Below are 17,847 nucleotides of genomic sequence, written 5' to 3' on the forward strand. Positions count from 1 at the left end.
GGTCCCGTCACGGCCCTCGGTGAAGATGAGGAATTGGGGGGTGGTAAGAGGTTTGAGATTTGAGTCACACTCCTAGCTTCTGGGGCACATTGGCGCTATAATCCTAGTACCCCAGCCACAGGGTGGTTTGGGGATTGTCCGAGGTAATAATGTGTGTGGAAGGGACACCTGGGTGACTCCATCAATCGTCTGCCTTCAGCTCAGGTCATGATCCCAGGGTCCTGGCAGGGAGCCCACTTCTCCCGCTGTCTGCTGCTCCCCCTGCTTATGCTCTCTTTCTCGCTCACTCTCCCTGACGAATAAATAAAATCTTTTTTTTTTTTTTAAGATTTTATTTATTTGACAGCGAGAGGGACAACGAGAGCGGGAACACAAGCAGGCTCCCAGCCAAGCAGGGGGCCCGACGTGGGGCTCGATCCCAGGATGCTGGGATCATGACCTGAGCTGAAGGCAGACACCCAACAACTGAGCCACCCAGGCGCCCCTAAATAAATAAAATCTTTTTAAAAAGTGTGTGTGGAAGAGCTTGGCACCGATCTGGCTCTAGCAGGACACAGGAAATAGGATGATTCCCCAAGAGGCTTACAAGTGAGATCAGGGCCCACCCCCGTTTGAGTCTCAACTCTTCTCTTTCCTGATGTTTTCGGGATCTCTGGCTCGTCAAGACACTGCTTGTCTGAGCCTCATTTTTCCCAGGTGAACAGAGGGATAATAACAGCCAACCTGGAGGCGCCACTCAGAGGACTGGCCACGAAGGATATGAAGTGTCTACTGAGAAGTGGATACTTAATAAGTGGGAGAGTGATCGTTCGAGATTATCTTTTATTTCTTGTCACTCAGAAGACAGCAGCTCTGCCCAGCCCTGTCAGGGGAAGCTGGAGACTGGGCCGAAGGGGGTGGAGTGGGGGGTGCCGAGGAGGCAGGGCCTGGGCCCCCCCGTAGCTGCCTTCATCTGGGCCAGCGCCGCCTCTCATGGGCCCTGGCCCTAGAAGGGCTTCTGAGGCGTGGGGACGCTGTTGCTAGGCAGCGGTTGCTAGGCGACACACTGTTTCTCTTGGCCTGGCCACCTCCCAGAGGGCCTGGGCTTCTCTGGGGCAGCTCCTGCCTCCTGCAGCCTCTCCCCAGACCTCAGAGCCACAGCCGAGGGCAGGTGAGGGTGGGGCCGGCTGCGGCTGGGACCCAGGAGGGCCGAGCCCACGTCCCTCTGCAAGGCTGAGGGAGGGACAAGGAGCCCGGGGCTGGCAGTGAGCTCCAGGGCCGGGCTGGGAGGGTGTCTGTCCATTCAGTCCCCAGAGGAGGCCATGAAGGGATTACGGTCAAGTGCGGGGAGTCAGACACCCCAGGCCTGAATCCTTCCTGGCTCCCCACCCCCACCCCACCCCCCATTATGAGCTCATCTTTCATCACTTGGAGTCTTTGTTTCCTGGCTGTGACCTGGGGAGAGAACAAGGTGTGGGGAAGGTGGAATGAGTATATGATTAGGTGCCGAAGGTGACCAGTCCTTCCTTCAGTATGGGGCGTGGGTGTCGGCGGAGAGGGGGACGGACCGGAGGGGGGACAGCACTGGCTGGGTGGGGCTCGAGCGTCACCCCTGGGGCCTCTGCAGCCCGGGCCTGAGGCAGACTCTGGGCCCTTGGGCTACTGAGCTGATGGGGCTCCTTGTGCTTCCTCCTCAGGCGCCCCGCCGGGGCCCTGCCCCCCAGCACCATGATGGGGAAACTCCCCTTGGGCGTTGTCTCTCCGTATGTGAAGATGAGTTCGGGGGGCTGCACGGACCCCCTGAAATTCTACGCCACCAGCTACTGCACAGCCTATGGTGAGCGCCACTTTGTGCTGGAGACACCCCAGGACTCGGGGCTGGAGAAGGGGAGGCCCTCCCGCTGTGAGACGAGCAGCGCCTCTGGCCCATCACATGCTCCGAGGGACCCCAGCACGCCAAACCGATCCATCGCCTGAGCCCCCCAGGGACCATGTCCAGGCTGGCTTGGCCCCGCTGCCCCTCCCCCGTGGCCGTCCTGTGATTCTGCCACGCGTGTCCCTACCCCATCCTTTCCATTCCCTGCTGCCACAGTCCCAAAGGGCCAGGCTTTCACGGCTCTTGCTTCAGTCCCTGGTTCTATGCCTTCTCTATCCCGAGGACCCCTGGGCCCTGAATGGGGGGTGGGAGTGGGGGGGTGTTTCTGGCCCTGCCTGGGAAACCCTGCTCACTGCTTGTCCACTCCCCTCCCCATGGGCCGGTCCCGTCTCCTGGCTTCCTCTCTGGCAGGTCGGGAGGATTTCAGGCCCCGCATGGGCAGCCACGAAGGCACAGGCTACAGATCAAATTACCGGCCCGTGGTCTCCTACCACGCCAACCTTGATGCCCTGGACAACCCAGCCATGGGGTATGGTCTGTGCAAGCCTTTCTCCCTCTCTGCACCCCTGGGCCTTAGAGCTCAGGGGCACTGGAGCTCATTGGACCAGCTGCGGACTCCACACACGGAGACCTAGAACCTTGCCTGGCCTGGGTCTGGGGTCCTGGGGCCCTCAGGGCATGGCACCTAGTTGGGGCCCCAAGGCAGGCAGACTCCTGAAGCACCTGGGGGAGGTTTGGGGGAAGTGGGCGGCTTCTAGAGATAAGCAGCTTCCAGGTGGCCCTGGTCATACACGGCTCCTACCCCCCTCTCAGAGAACAAGTCCGCCACAATTTCCAGTCAGTGACCAATCAGAGCTACCGCCCCCTGGAGGTGCCGGATGGCAAATACCCACTGCCTTGGAACATGCATCAGACCAGCTCTGGCTACTCTCGTGAGAAGCCCAGTGCAGCGACCCCCACTAAGGAGGTCAGTGAGACCCCGAGGCTGGGCTGGAGGAAGGGTCAGGGGGCAGCGGACAGAGTTGGTCCAGGCTGAGATGCCTGGGCACAGAGGAGCCATACGCGGGCTGGGAGTCTGCCCACCTCTGTCACCTTAGTCCCCTCCCCACCTGCACCATCACCTCCCCTCCACCTCCATCCCCGTCCCGTCACTGCCATCACCTCTGCCTCCCGCATCTCCAATCCCAACCCCAACGCCATCCCCATCCCATGGTCTCCACCATCCCACTGACATCTCCAGTACCACATGACTGTCCTCACCACCAATGTCACATATGCTCGTCTGTGTGGTCCCCATCCTCTTCATTCTAACATCATTACAATGATGGTTCTTATCACCAGCAGTAGAATGGATACTAAGTCATTCATTCATTCATTCAACTGATATGTTCTGAGCATCTCTTTTATGATGCTCAGGAAGGTGCTAAGTGCTGGGGGGGAATGCAACAGGGAAGAGGTGTGGTGGCGGAAGCAGTAGTGAAGGGGTTTCAAGTGCAAACCAAGAGGGTGGGAGAAGAGCTTGCTGTGGAGACATGAGTCAAAGACACAAGGGAAGTTAGTGCCCTCTGACTGCAGCGATGTATGAGTTCCAGGTAGTGGAGACAGAAAGTGCAAAGGCCCTGTGGTGCGAGTATCTGCTGTGACAAAGACCAGCAAGGAGGCAGGTGGCTGGACGCCAGCGAGGGGCCGCGGTCCTCGTGGGTCTCTGTCAGGCCATGGGGTTCTACTGCCAGTGCAATGGGATGGTGGTGAGGTTCTGAGCAGAGGGGGGACATGATTGGACTTCATTGTCAAGGGACCCCTCAGGCTATGGATACCCTGTAGGGGTTAAGGGCAGAAGCAGAGTCAAGACGTGACTGCCCTCCCTTGGCCTGGAACATGACCAGCCACTTCCTCTTCCCAGGTCAGGAAGGTCCATTTCGACACCCAGGACTATGGGCCACAGTCCATCACAGGGCTGGAGCCCAGGGACGGGCCCCTGCTCCACCAGCTGCAGGGCAAGGGCTCGATTGAGTGGGAGAACGCCCGGCATGTGAGTGGGCAGCCCCCAGTCAGGGCTGTGAGCGGGACAGGGCGACCAAACCTACCTCCTTCCCCTCCAAGAAACAGTCACTGCTGTGACTCACCCAAAAAGCCAACTACCTGGGGTCTCAGGGTACCTAGAAAAACTGGGGAAAGCCAAGGATATTTGGTATTTCCAAGACAGTATCAACGCCATCCTACGCTTCCTTACTCGTGTCTTGGGACTTAGGACTTAACCCCATCCAGACTCCCTGAGCTCAGGGCCATGAAGTGTGATGGGAGCACCCACTTTACTCCCTTAGCCTCTCTCCTCACGTTGGGTCTGGGTCCCTGAGGCCCATATTTATTCCTGGAAGTCCTGTGTGAGATGGGACGGACTTCACGGTCACGGGGAACTTATGGTGGGCTGTATGGCGCTCTGCTGCCTTGTAGGGGAGGGGTTTGCACGGGGCCTGCTGTACCCGCCCTCCCTTCACAGACTGTACTGCACCGGTCTACTCGGAGCACTGAAGGGCCACCACAGCCACCAGCTGCCTCCAGGCCCTGGTCCACCTTGTGGGCCCCAGTGCTCTGCCCTCTGTGTTCCAGGGCCCGCGCTTCATGACCTCTGAGTACAATTCCAAGTATCTCAAGGAGCCTTCAAACCAGCCAGGTAGGCACCTGTCTGCACTCCTGCCTCTCTCCCAGGGCACTTTGCCCCACCCAGCCACAAGGAGAGACACTGGGCGATCCAGAGGGAGCTGGCCAGGGACATAGACGTCCCCAGCAAAAGAAAGAAGGCTGCAGAGGCAGCCTGGGGGACCTGGGCCCTAGCGCCGAACCCCGGAAGGGCAACTCCGTGGCTCAGGAGGGCTGTGGATCCTGACCCCAGCTGTCTCCAGGCCTGCCGGAGCCTGTCCTTCCTGCGCCTCTCTCCTCCTCTCCCATCTTGTTCTCTGTCCTCTCTGTCCGGGACTCTGGAGGCTGCCTGGTGCCCCTGATGCTAGAGCTCCAGCGTCCAGACCCTTGGAGCCAGCTCCCTCCCCGCTGGCTGGGACTCTGGAGGCCGTGTGGGTGGGGCCAGGCGGCCCAGGTTGGGGGTCAGTATCGGGGGGGCCATGTCTTTTGCAGATCTCTTGCAGAAGAAAACAATTGGCGCCAAGGAACAGACTGGCTTCACCGAAGAGTCTGCCAAGAACCCCATTGTCTTCCAGTCACCTTCCCAGGCCCTCCCGGGGGACCCCGTAAGTCAGGCCCGTGCCTGCTAGAATTTCAGGGCTACTTCTAGCTTCTTAAGAAAATGTGAGCTACACGAGATGAATGCATGTGGGTAAAAACTACCACTTTGGTCCAACTCTCCCAGCTGATGGGTGAGAAGACTGAGGTTCAAAGAGAAGGAAGGGGCAGAGCCAATGTTACTTGGAGTCCGGATAAGAGCCCTGGCCTGCTGGTTCTCACTCAGCATTGTTACTCCCCAAACTCTTCCCTTTCCTTGGTGACCCCAATCATATGAACGTGTTGTGAGTTCTCCTTGGCGCTCGGGACCCGGGGCCGCTGCTTCGGCCTGGCTAATGCGCCCCTGCGGGCCTCTCTCCCAGGTCCTCCTCCCTGGCCGGAGCGTCACCAGGTCGGACTTCCTCCCCATGACCCACCCTCACGTAAGCTGAGCCGGTGGGGGTGAGAGGCTGTCTGAGCCCACAGCCCGGGGTTGTACTGTGTGGCAGTTAGGAAAGTACCCAGAGGACTGCGGGAGGAACAGCCCAGCTCTGGTGCCAGGGGCCCCTCTGTTGCCTTAGGGGGATGAGTTCCTGCCTGTGCTGGCCAGAGGATCCGAGCGGGAAACTGGCTACAACCGGGTGACCGAGAGGACACTGAACCCTAGAGTGAGTGGCCCTCGGTGGGGTGGGGGCTCCCCCAGAGCGGGAGCATTCCCACGAGAGGGGACAGGGAGATTCCTTGGGCTCAGAGGCATTTGGGCACTAAGGATGGGAAGAATCAGAATATTTGGACCCTCCAGGGGAGGGGTGAAGTCCTGGGAGCGAAAGTGAGGGTATCTTTGAACCAGGGCATGCGGTGTGCCTGGGGGGGGAAGAACGAGGTCCTGGGACTGGGTGCAAGTTGGGGGTCCATGTGCCTCTGCCTGTCTGCTCTCTGTGCTTGCCGCCTCCCCCTGACCACCCTCTACCTTTCTCGTGGCTCCGTCCCCTGCAGGTGCCCCCTCCTGGCCCGGAGCCTAGCAGCATGAGCCACCGGCAGTTCCAGCCCCCACAGCGGGTGCAGCAGACGAATGTTGCTTTGCTGGGCCGGGAGACCGTGGGGAACAAGGTGAGGCCAGGGTGCCCAGCCCCATCCCCAAATCTCCACCCCCTCCTGACCTGACAAGTCCCCTCCGTACCTCTGGTGCAGGAGCCCACGGGGTTCAGCCTGAACAACCCCGGCTACTTCCGGAACCCCTATGACCCTGACCTGGATAATCGGTACCTGACCACTTACAACCAAGGGTGAGCACCCCCCACCCCCATCCAAATCCAGGGCTGTGAAGCCAGCATGCATTTCACAGACAGACACTGGGACACGTGATGAGCTCACAGCCTGCGAAGTAGAACAACGCTGAATTAATGAGGGTTCTCCCAGAAGCAGCCCCTGAGCCAAGGATTGGAGCACGAACCCCTTACTGGGGACAGTGGGGAAGCTGGGAAGTCGTGTGGGGAAAGGAAGGCAGCCCAAAGTCAGCGTGTTATTAACCAGATATCCGGTGGGGAGACTCTAGAAAACAATGCAAACACACAACTTGGAATGATGAGGGCCAAGGGAGGAGAGAGAGAGCTGGGGTACTGATACCCCCACATCCATCAATCGGTAATTAAGGGCTGTCCCCAGGGACCATACTAAAGATCCCAGGCACCTCCTTGCTACAGGCAAAGCAAGCCCCCGCAGCCCAAGGGCAGCCTTCCTCTGTACTTCTCTCTGATGCCACGCAGGCCACTGGTGCCCGGGCGGAGGGGCAGGGGAAGAACATGAGGGCTGAAGCGGGTCTGGGTAGAGCAACATGGCATCTGCTAAGATACTATGTCCAGTCCATGGTGGGTTGGGCTCTGGGCTGAAAGTAAGCTCTTTGCTAAGCATCAGGGAAGGCTTCCAGGAAGAAGTGGGTAGAGAGCCATGGGGAGGACTCCCAGGGCCAGGACTGGATGGGAATAGCATTACAGGAGTAGGATAAAGGAGGGGTAATTTTCTGGACAAAGGCCTCCTCGCACGACATCTGTCATCTGTGTGAGCGTGTGTCACCTGTGTCCACACTGACCCCCAACTCCTTATTCTCCCAAGTTGCCTCCCATCCCTGGGGCTGGCCCCCCCTTTGGGATGGGGACCTTGACGTTTAGATGGGAGAAGTGGCACCCAAGCCACAATGTATATCGCATATCTGTGACACAGGTGGCTCCTTCACTTCCCACGAAGGGGGAGGGAGAAGGGGAGGGACAGAGACTCCCTCTGGGTATCAGGGGCTAACAGTGCCCCTGCTCCTCTCTGGGCAAACGTGCTCCTCCTGGAGCTCCAGCAGACTCTCAGCTGCAGCCCTGTCTATGTGGTCCTTCTCCCACCCACCCCTCGGCTTACCCGCGCTCCTGCCAGGTGTCAGGCACATGGCTCCTTCCCCAGGGGTTGTAATCACTGATTTTCTCATTTATCTCTCTGCATCCTCACTTCATAAGTTCAAGGGCAGGGACCACATCCGAAGCGTTGGCCATTTCAGAACCTGGCCCAGTGCTTAGTGAGCATCAGCAAAACGGATGCAAAGTGGAATGCCTAGAGAGAAATGAATGAGCCGGTTTCCACTGCCCACCCCTGGGAAGTTCATGGGCCAGAGAGGAAGCCGGCAGGCACACAGTCCTTGATGCTCCCAAGTGCTGGCATAGCATCAGCGGGGGCCGTGCAAAGGAGGGTCGTCCAGTTCAGGGACAGAGCCAGAGCAGCGTTCCCAGGCAGACAGGGGCTCAGGGAGTGCCTGGCAGAGGGCACAGCGTGAACAAAAGGAAGGAGGCTGGAGGGATCTGAGGCCATTTGTGCTCTGCTGGAGCCAAGATTCTTGTCCAAGAAGGGCAGGGAAGCTACAGAGGTGGGCAGAGGCCCCCTTATCACCAGCAACAGCCCCCCGCCATGCTGCAGGTACTTCGAGAATATCCCCAAAGGTCTGGACCGAGAAGGCTGGACTCGAGGGGGTATTCAGCCACAGAAGCCGGGGGGCTATGCCCTCAACCAGCCGGTCACCCGCATGGAGACTACCCCCAACCCCACCGAAAGCCTACGTCACCTGCACCCCCACGTGGGAAGGTAGCCAGCCCTCCCTCTGTCTGTTGAAGCATCCGGGCCTTTCCCCAGCTTCCTCCCTCCGTCTGTCTGTCTGTCGGTCCATCTGAGAGACCCATTTCCTCTCTCTGACTTGTTCACTGCTTTTCCTGGTCCCCCCCCAGCTGCCCCCCCGCCACCACCCCTGCTATCCTCAGTGACCCCTCCTCCCCCTGCATGGCTGCCCCCAACCCACCAGCCTCATTCCCATCCCAGAGGCCCCCTCCACACCAGCTCCCAGCCACGCTGCAGGGACTGTGGTTCCACCTCACTCTGACTCCTTCAGCTCCATTCAATTCCTCAAAAATTACATTTCCAAGACAATGGCCCAGAGTTGGCAGGCAAACATCTGTGGCTTGGCTGACCTAGCTGAGCGCTGCTGTAGGGGAGGGGCAGGCAGAAGAGAAGGTCCCACCGCGCCCCACATCCCCCTTATCTGCACCCCTCCCCGCCCTGCAGAACCCTGATCTCCACGGACCCCTTCTACCGAGTCCCGCCTCCCAGCGGCCGCTTCATGACTCCCAGCTGAGCCCGAGTCTGGGTAAGGGGCACCCCATGTGGGCCAGCCCCACATCCCCAGCCCTGTGTCAAGCAAGCCCTGCTGGGGACCCAGCCTCAGAGTGAGGGGTGGGAAAAGGGGGTGGAGGTTGGCCAGAAGCCCCACCCCCACCCCGCGAGCCCCTCGGGCCTCATCTCCATTCCCCACAGGTTTGCCAACGCAGCAGGGCAGGACAGGAGCTGGTTACATACCCTACCCCCCACCCTGTCCCTGCCGGGACTCCCCTGGCTACTTTCCTAATGAAATAAAGAACAGTGAAGTGGCTGTGTGTCCAGTCACTGGTAGGAAAGCTGGGAAAGAGACGGGGGAGGGCCGGGCAAGCATGCAGGGGGTAGATCAGAGCAGGACCTCCAGGGCCCTTCTGGGTCCCGCATAGGATGGTTCAAAGGAGAGGGGAGGGCAGAGGAGCAGGCAGTCACAGAGATCTCTCTCTAGAGACAGATGGGCAGAGGTATGCGTTGGATGAACCCCTGGACATTGACCTAGGGAGGGGCAGGGGCTGGTGGAAAACCCTGGTGCCTCAGGGCAGCTTTTCTAATTGTAATTGTGAGAATTAGAACAAGGTGTTCCCACTCCCAAGCACAGTCCCTAAAGAGCAAACTTCCTGTGAGAAGAAAACATCACCAGGGCCCTCAGGCTGCAAGGCAGAACCCGAGCTGCCTCTGCCTCCCCCACCTCCACCAGGTGCATTTGCACAGTGCACAACTGCACAACTGTGTGCTGTGTTCCTGCGACCACCAGCTCTTCATTTCATAAAGGGGGACCTGGACCGAGAGAGAGTGCATGAGTGGCTGGCAGCAGCAGCCCAGGCTCGAATGTCTCCAAAGCCTCCCAGGCCAGCCTGCGGGCAGAGGGGCAGGCTCTGTGGTCTAGCAGCTGCCCCCCACCCTCGGAGGGTAACCGTGGAGCCGCCGCTGCTGGCCCTGGGCGGGGCCCCGTGTACCAGCCGCCTGGAACGGCAGGCCCGGGGGCTGTCCTCACTTGGCCTGGCTGGGGCTCCATGTGAGATGTGGGCGGCTCCAGCTGGCTCCAGCCCTGGAGGGGGGGAGTAGGGGACACAGAGTCTCTCAGCTCCAAACCCAGCCAGACTCCGGACCCAGGGCCAGCCCCACAGTCTGTGGGTGGGTCCTGCTGGTCCATGGTCTCTAGCATTAGGGGCGAGTTACCAGATCAGAGAATTGCCAGCTGGGCTGGGTCCCAACTGTGGCCTGGCCATGATGAGCTTGGGGGGGGAGGGAAGGGGATCCACCGGCCCCTCCCTCCCCACAGTCACACGCACACAAATACACGGACCCCTGGAGACATGCGCATACTAACACATACACAAAAATGCCAACAGACCAGGACAGCAGAGACAGAAACGCACAAAAATGCGCAGATCTTCATAGAAACTCTGAAAGGCTTGTCTGTGCAGACACATAGATACAGAGGCAGACTTAGAGACATTCCACACGCTTAGACGGACTCACAGACACACCCAAACAGACGTACAGAGACAAGATGGACACACACACACACACACACACACCGCACTTCACGCCCGCATGTCTGTCTTTCCCACCAGTGTCCTTTGACAGCTCAAGTTTCCGGCTCAGCCCCGCTCTGTCTGACGCAGTAGGGGATATGGTGTCAGGGACACTGGAGCCTCATCACACCCTTTCTCGGTCCCCTCCCCCTCCCATTGTCCTGCACCCCGTTTCCAGGCCATGTGAGCTGGGGCTACCCCACGATGTTTCCTGCGCTAGAGCTCTGGACCCCACCCGAGGGAAGGGGGCTGCACAGCAACCTCCTCTTTCCTTTAGCCCCTGCCTTCACCCCTTCGGCCTCTCTCCGCAGCCCATCCCCGCCTCTCCGTTTGGATCCTGGGCCCCAGCCCTAAGGACTGTGTGAGGAGCAGGAAGGGGGTCCAGGAGGGGCCAACACCTAACTTAGGTAGTTCTGGAACTCCTGCCTGGAACAGAGCACGGATTTCCCCAACCTCTAGATGAGGGGACAGACACAGAGAGGAGGAGTCCCTCGACCCAGGTCACACAGCAGCCAGGACTGTGGGTGGGTACCTGTTGGCAAGGGCGGAGTGGGAGCCCAGAGCGGCGGCTGCCCAGTGGGGCTGTGAGTGGACCCCGAGTCACACCCGCCTTCCCGACCTCTGCCCACTGCACCGCGTCACTCAGGGCAGGCCCCGAGCGGGGAGGGCAGGTGTGAGCTGGACCTTGACATGGACAGCATGGCCAGTGGTGGGGGCTGAAGGAGGCGAGGCTGCGGGCAAGGACACAAGCTGAAGGCCTGGCGGGGGGTCGGGGGACAGATGAGTGAGGCTGTGAGGTGGGCCACCCCCGGGGGAAGGCGGGTGGCCTAGGTTTCAGGGCTCTTGACGACCATGCTAAGGAGACCTTCTCTGTCCTCCTCCTCAATGATGGGACCCTGTGTCCCCAGGGCAGGAAGGGTGGAAACTTCCCACCCTGCGGCTACTGAGGTTACTGAACCCTCACCCCCCACCGAAGTGAAGGCCTTTGCCCTGTGGCTCCCCTTTTCTGCTGTCGGGTGAGTGTGGGCCCGGATACTGCGGCTTCATTGGAGGGGCTCTGTCCCCTTGCCCGTCGGAGACCCTGCCACAGGCTGTGGAGGCCACCTGACCATTCTGGGCAGTAGCGAGTAGCAGGACCCGGGCTGTGGCTCCACAAGATGGCGGGTGTGAAGGACTTGAGCTGGGCCACTAGCGGCCGCCTTGATGCTGGAGCAGAGGGGACCGAGGCCCAGCTGGGAGTGGGGACTTGAGGCAGGCACAGGCTCTGGCCTTTGTCTCTTCCTGCTTGGCCCTGGACAGGCCTCCTCAGGACCCTCCCAGGAGCAGCCGCCTCTTGGGTCAGGTAAGCCACTGCCCAGCCTCGTCTGGAGGCCTGGGTGGCCCCTGTCATGTGTCCGAGGCCAGCTTCTGGCAGGCTCTCCTGGAGGCGGCCTGCCTCTCCCCTCACCTGGAAGAAGCCAGGCTTTGGGCGTGGAAGCGAGTCACTCCAGTGGGTGCCAACTGTAGCTGCTCCTGGAAGCTTCCATCCCCTCCCCCACAGATGCTTTAGAAAGTGTGATGAGGTGTACAGGGACGAGGACTAGCGTCATTAAGCCCCCACAGCCTGCCGGGTGACGGGAACGTTCCGTGGGCCTTCATCTTTTCAGCGAGAACACTGAGGGGCCTCCCTCTGGGGGACGTTTGGGGACGCAGGTGGGTGCTGTGCTGACAGCTGCGGTGTGGGGGTGTGGAGCCCCGAGGGCTGATGGGACAGCAGGTTGAGAGAAATGCTGGATACCACGCTCTGGGGCCCCACCTCGGACGCACGTGGACGCGTGTCAGGCTGCTGCCCGTCACGGCACTGTGACAGTGGATGGTGACAGGTACCATCTGGCCCAGGTCACGTGGCAACACGCAAAGCCACCAGCTCACGGGCTTGACAGCTGGCCAGCTGGGAAAAGGCATCTGTCTGTGGACCTGGAGCTCCGCGGGGGGGCGGAGGGGGACTGGCTGCGGGGGGTGGGGGTGGCGGGCAGCCTGCCTGGGGAGGGCGGTGGGTTTGCTCCACCCAGACAGATGGAGGGCCTGAAAATGAGAATCCGATTCCGATCCCTGCCTTCCTCTCTGACCATCTGGAGGGCCATTCTCAAGGAAATTTTCCAGTACAGCCAAATATGCAAGGGTAGAGGAGGAGACAGATCTAGAAAACTCCCCCTCCCCCACCGAGAGGAGGGTTCCGGTTCAAGGTCAGAGGAGAGAGCCTGCCAGGTCTCCCAGGCATTCAGATACTCTGGGCTGCTCACGAGCCGCTGACACTGCTACAGACAGGGCTCGGCCAAGGACATTCTTGGCATCGTAAAGCTTCACTCCTGGAAAAACCTTTGCGATAACCGGTTAATCCGGGCCAGTGAGGAAGCAGCTCGGGTGTCTGCTCGGAACACAAGGCCTCCCCTGTCACATCACCAGAATGAGGCTCTCGAGGAGGCAGAAGCGGGGCCTAGAAGCTTCCTAGGGGAGCCAGGTCCTGGCACATGCAGCTGGCCAGCATGGGGCTTTGTTTTCTTTTGCTGGAGAAGGGATATGTGAGTGTGTGTGAGTGTGACGTAGGTCTTCTGAGGTCCCCAGGTAAAGGGACAGACAGGTCAGAAGGGCATCGGTCGGGAACGCCCATCCTAAGAGGGAGACTGGGTGAGACGCCAAAGGAGTGGTGTTCAGGAAAGACTTTATGGGCCTCTGGACCCCAGCATCCTTGCTATGGCCCCAGTGACAAGGTGTGGCTCCTACGGTAAGAGACTTGCTGCATGTTCTCCTGGAGGGCTCTGGCCCCAGCTTTGAAGAACGTGGGGCAAGCTGATTCCGAGCATACACAAGGCACCGGACAGCGTGGGACCTCCTGGGTACCACAGTGAAGACCCTGGAGCACCGGACAGTGGACTCTCCACGGTGATCATGGGGATCCCTTAGTGCTCACAGGCTGAAGTCCGAGCTTGTGGGGGCTGCTCATAGCGCTTTACGAGCAACAGAAGCCGACATTAGCTAATGTAGCAGAGGAGAAATTTGTTAAAAGGAATTCGGAGCTCACAGAATCCTCAGTTAGACTTGAGAGCAAAGCTTAGAGGCTACCCAGCCAGAAATGGGGGCCACACTCGTCTCATGAGCCTGGGCCCCTGGCTTGGCTGGGTGCACAGCGGGTGTGGATTCCCCACCAGCCACATGGTCAGGAGCTCAGAAATGCACACTGGTCTGTCTGTACCTGAACTTAGCAAAGACATCCACCCGTGGCTTTCCAGTCCAACTTCCTCATCCCCTTTGAATTTAAGTTGTTCATTCAAGACTCAGATCCAATCAAGTCAAGAGTTCTGCCACGCCTCCCTCTCGTGTCCTGCTCCCCAGGAGCTCATTCTTAGGGGAAGAAAAGCCGTCTATCTATGCGGACTCCCCCTGAGATGTATGATCACCCTAGGTTTGGGTCAATCCACCTGTGCCCTCCCAGAAGCATCTGCGACCTTCTGACCTGTGGTTGCCAGGGTGACGCAAACGACCCTCCAGCTGGACCGTCCACGGAGCCCCTCCAGGTCCATCAGCTGCTGTCAGCCCACCAAGGCCATCTCAGAGGTGCAGAAACTTCTGGATGTTCTCCCTCGTGATACAAGGGTGTTTAGAGGGATTCAGGGGAGGAGCTAGCACCCCCCAATTTCTACGCTATTGAAGCTTCTCCCTACATCCAGGGGGCGCTTGTGGGAAGCCTCTTGTATTCTTAGGCCTCATGTGGTAAGGAAAGGACAGAGTCCCTCTGCCCTGGTGTCCCCTATGTGTACCTGGGATGTTTTTCATGCCGCCCTCTGCCTCGGCCCAGGTGGCCCCTGAGCTCCTTCACCGCAGGCCGTCTGTCCGCGGGGTGCTCTGCTCCGCCCCTTCTCCCCCACCTGATGGCTGACGCTTTATCTCCTGTTGGGTGGGATCTTGGCTTCTGTGATGACACATGCTTTCCCGCTCTGGGGCTTACATCATCAGCTCCTTTCTCCCCAATTTCAAAGCCAAGGTTTTGGACCTTCAAAAAAATATTTCTCTCTCTCAACCCAGCTCTTGCACGGCTGTAGTCTGAACTCTGGGTTTCAAAGCCTCTTTTGCAACTCAAAGCCAGGGATTGGACCCTTTGTTCTGAGTTTCCCTGCGAGAGCCGAGAGCCGGGAACATAGGAAGCCAGCTCCTATGGGAATGGATATGTTGAAAATTGTCTCCAGTGGAACATCAGTTAATATCTCGGAATGACAATCCCCAGGTCCTACATTACTCCCTGAGGCTTCATGATCCTTCTTCAAGAGAGGGGGATTGGGCCCATTCCAGGGCCAGGATAGGGTGAGGAGAGGGAAGCCTTTTCGCAGGCACAAAATTCAGAGCAGTGCCTGAAAATTCAGCAATCAAGAGAAACAACAGTTGAATGCAATTACTGAAAAAACTGAAGGCGAAGGCAAAAAATTCACAATGAACAGAACACCAACATTTTTAAGTAAAGACAGGCTGAGTACTGCTGATTTTTCCTTTTGCCAAAGGCCTCAATATGGTTCACCACAGCACTGATAACTGATCCTATCTTCATTTAAAATTTTAATATTTTGCTCATCATAGACTTCTTGCATTAATTTTGGGTTTAAAAATATTACATTAAACTGTTACTTATCTTGATTACTGAGGGCTTTTTGGTGCCCTCCCTGAATCTTGTGCTCACCTCCCCCTGGCCCTGGGCTGCTTCTCTGGATGTGAAAATTAAGGTTCAGAGATGGTGAGTAGCTCAGGTGGAGCAGAAGGCCCCAAGGCACATGACGGAGGGAGGGTCTCCAACCCATTCATTCATTCAACACACATGCCTTGAGCCGGCACAATGCAGCAGGCACGGGCCTCAGTGTGTGGAGTAAGGTCAGTAGGCAGACAAGGTCCCTATCCTCATAGAGCTTACATTTTATAACAGGGGAAGCATTTTCCAATCAAAGAATTCACAGGTAATCATTTCTTTAATTGGAATTGGAATAAGTACTTCTATAAGTAGTTCAAAGAGAAATGTGGGAGCTCGAGGATCTGTAACAGGTTGGCTTGATGGGCCCTGGAAGATTTTGGAAGGATTCTCTGAGAGAGGAAAGTTTGAGCTGAAAACCTTAAAGATGAGGAATATGAGCAAGTAGAGAAGCAAGAGGAGAACCCAGCACGTGTCTGGAGGTCCTGGAGCAGCGAGAAGCCGGCACATTTGAGAAACTGGGAGCAAGAGTGCTGGTGAGTCCAGGACGATTCTGAAACAAACAGCCCTTACGTCTAAACAGATAAACACGCTAAAAATGTATTTCTCAGGACACCTGGGTGGCTCAGTCGGTTAAACGTCTGCCTTCAGCTCAGGTCATGATCTCAGGGTCCTGGGACTGAGCTCCGAGTTGGGCTCCCTGCTCAGTGGGGAGCCTGCTTGCCCTCTCCCTCTGGCAACACCTCTCCCCAACCCCGGCTCTTTGTCTCGCTCACAAATAAATAAATAAAATATCTTTTAAAAGTTGTATTTCTTGGGGCGTCTGGGTGGCTCGGTGGGTTGGGCCGCTGCCTTCGGCTCGGGTCATGATCTCAGGGTCCTGGGATCGAGTTCCCCATCGGGCTCTCTGCTCAGCGGGGAGCCTGCTTCCCTCTCTCTCTCTCTCTCTCTGCCTGCCTCTCCATCTACTTGTGATTTCTCTCTGTCAAATAAATAAATAAAATTAAAAAAAAAAAAAGTTGTATTTCTCATTTGCCTCACAGTTTAGTGTGGGTCGGGTCACTCATCTGGAAGTGGTGACTCGGAGATCCAGTTTTTTTCTACCTTTAATATTGTAGAAAATCAAAGAGTGGAGGATGGTGAATGGGAGTGGGCTGTATCACTTCTGCCCACCCCCACTGGCCCGGGGCTCAGTCCAGGCCCCACCCCATTGGCCCGGGAGAAGGAGCTGGGCTGGGCGCTCAGAAAGAAGAAGTTGGGACCCTCAGCACCTTCCCTAGGGCAGGGTCCAGGCCAGGCAAGAATTTGGCCGTCATGGTTGAGACCTGGGTCTACAGTGTTCAGCCTGCACTTGACCACAGATCGAGGAACATATTACCCTAAGGGCAGCTGCTAGCTGAGAGCACTGTGGTTCTTCCTGGGAGAAGGAGGGGTCATGCCCAGAACCCATTTGAGTGGTCGGGTTCCCGCCCATGGCATGGAGTGGCCTTCACTCTCTTGGCCTCTTTTGCTGTAGCTCTAGTGTCCCTGGAAGGGACAAGGGAGAAGACTCACCTTTCAACAGACCTGGCAGGTCACTCTCAGGGCTCAAGTTCCAGGGGAATGTGATCTTCAGGACATGGTGAGGCTCTAGTTTCGAGGGAGTCTGGGGAGCAGGCTGGCGGCGGCTGAGTGAGGCTCATGAGTTTGGGTACCTAGTGAAGGAGCCTGGGCTCCTCGTGGGTCTGCCTCTGATTAGAGAGACGGCCTGGGATTTGCTAATAGGCAAACCTTGAGCTCAGATCACAGACCTGGGCTGCCCCTGAACTTGGGACTCTCCTTGTTCTGCCTTCTTGAACCTGTTCGAGGTTCCGACGCTGTTCTGTGGGCCCTAGAATGCCACCCCCATTTAATCAAACACACCGAGCCCTGGGCCCTGGGATCAAAATCTCCAAGTAGGACAGTTCTAGAAAACTCTTAACTCTTTGCAGAATGGGAGCGAGCATTTAGACAACCTGGGTGGTTTCTCTAATTTCCCCCAGCCGGGAGAGACAACAAGCCATAGGAGGAAAAGCTCAGACTTTGCAATAGGGTGGTCTAGCTTTGCCCCTTCCCAGCTGGGTAACCTCGATCAAGCTACTCCACTGGATCTGTCTTCTCATCAGTCAGAGAAAGGGGATTTAGTATCTGCCTGGAAAAACTGTGCTGGAAGGTGGACGAGATAATCTACAGGGGCTCCGTAAGTGAGAACCGGCATTTTCCTGTGGAAGAGAATCAAGACAGGGGTATGAGTTGCACAACCCCCCCACACACCCCTTTCTTGCAGCCACAGCCTGTTCAGATGCGTGTCAGATTGTTTGCCACTCATCTGCTCAAAGTCCCACAGTGACCTCTCACCCAGAGCCAAAGCCAAAGCCTCCACAAAGGTCACGGCCTAACTGAGGTCTGCCCCCTCCTCACTAGCTGGCTCTGGACTCATCTCTAACCACACTCCCCCCGGCTCCCCAGGTTCCTTGTTGCTCCAGAACCCTCTCCCCATCCCCACTCCTGCCCCAGGGTCTTGGCACCACTATGCCCTCTGCCTGGAACGCATTTCCCCTTGACATCAGCCTGCATGGTTTGCCGTCTCTCGTCCTTCCCATTTTTTCTCCAAGGCCACCCTGTCGGGGAGGTCTCCCTGGCTACTCTGTTCTAAGCGGGGTCCTCCATCCTCCAGCACACTCTCCCTTGTCATTTCCTGCAAAGCCTGCCTAGTCCCTGACAGACCGTGAATGCGTTTTATAGATTATCTCCACCCCCAAGGATAGAAGTCCTACAAAGTCAGGGGGTTTTGCCTATAATGTTCACATTCACAGCAATCCCCAGTGCCT

General features: G+C 57.9%; 1 protein-coding gene across 4 annotated transcripts; it reads left to right on the forward strand.

Moving 5' to 3' along the window:
• The first annotated feature begins 1,045 nt into the window (after positions 1-1,045).
• SAXO4 (stabilizer of axonemal microtubules 4) lies at positions 1,046-9,026 on the forward strand. Of its 4 annotated transcripts, none has more exons than XM_082749123.1 (14): positions 1,046-1,150; positions 1,677-1,816; positions 2,267-2,384; positions 2,669-2,822; positions 3,759-3,887; positions 4,466-4,529; positions 4,988-5,100; positions 5,455-5,514; positions 5,653-5,739; positions 6,068-6,181; positions 6,263-6,357; positions 8,024-8,188; positions 8,663-8,744; positions 8,912-9,026. In XM_082749123.1, the coding sequence occupies exons 2-13, from the start codon at positions 1,708-1,710 to the stop codon at positions 8,730-8,732; spliced, it is 1,278 nt and encodes a 425-aa protein (XP_082605249.1). In that variant the 5' UTR covers positions 1,046-1,150; positions 1,677-1,707; the 3' UTR covers positions 8,733-8,744; positions 8,912-9,026. The 4 variants fall into 4 exon arrangements, with proteins under 4 accessions (XP_082605249.1, XP_082605250.1, XP_082605247.1 ...); XM_082749124.1 differs by lacking the exon at positions 1,046-1,150 and adding an exon at positions 1,221-1,450; XM_082749121.1 differs by lacking the exon at positions 1,046-1,150 and adding an exon at positions 1,409-1,491.
• The last annotated feature ends 8,821 nt before the right edge of the window (positions 9,027-17,847 follow it).

The sequence above is a fragment of the Mustela nivalis genome (assembly GCF_964662115.1).
Source record: "Mustela nivalis genome assembly, chromosome: 9".
In the NCBI taxonomy this organism is placed as follows: domain Eukaryota; kingdom Metazoa; phylum Chordata; class Mammalia; order Carnivora; family Mustelidae; genus Mustela; species Mustela nivalis.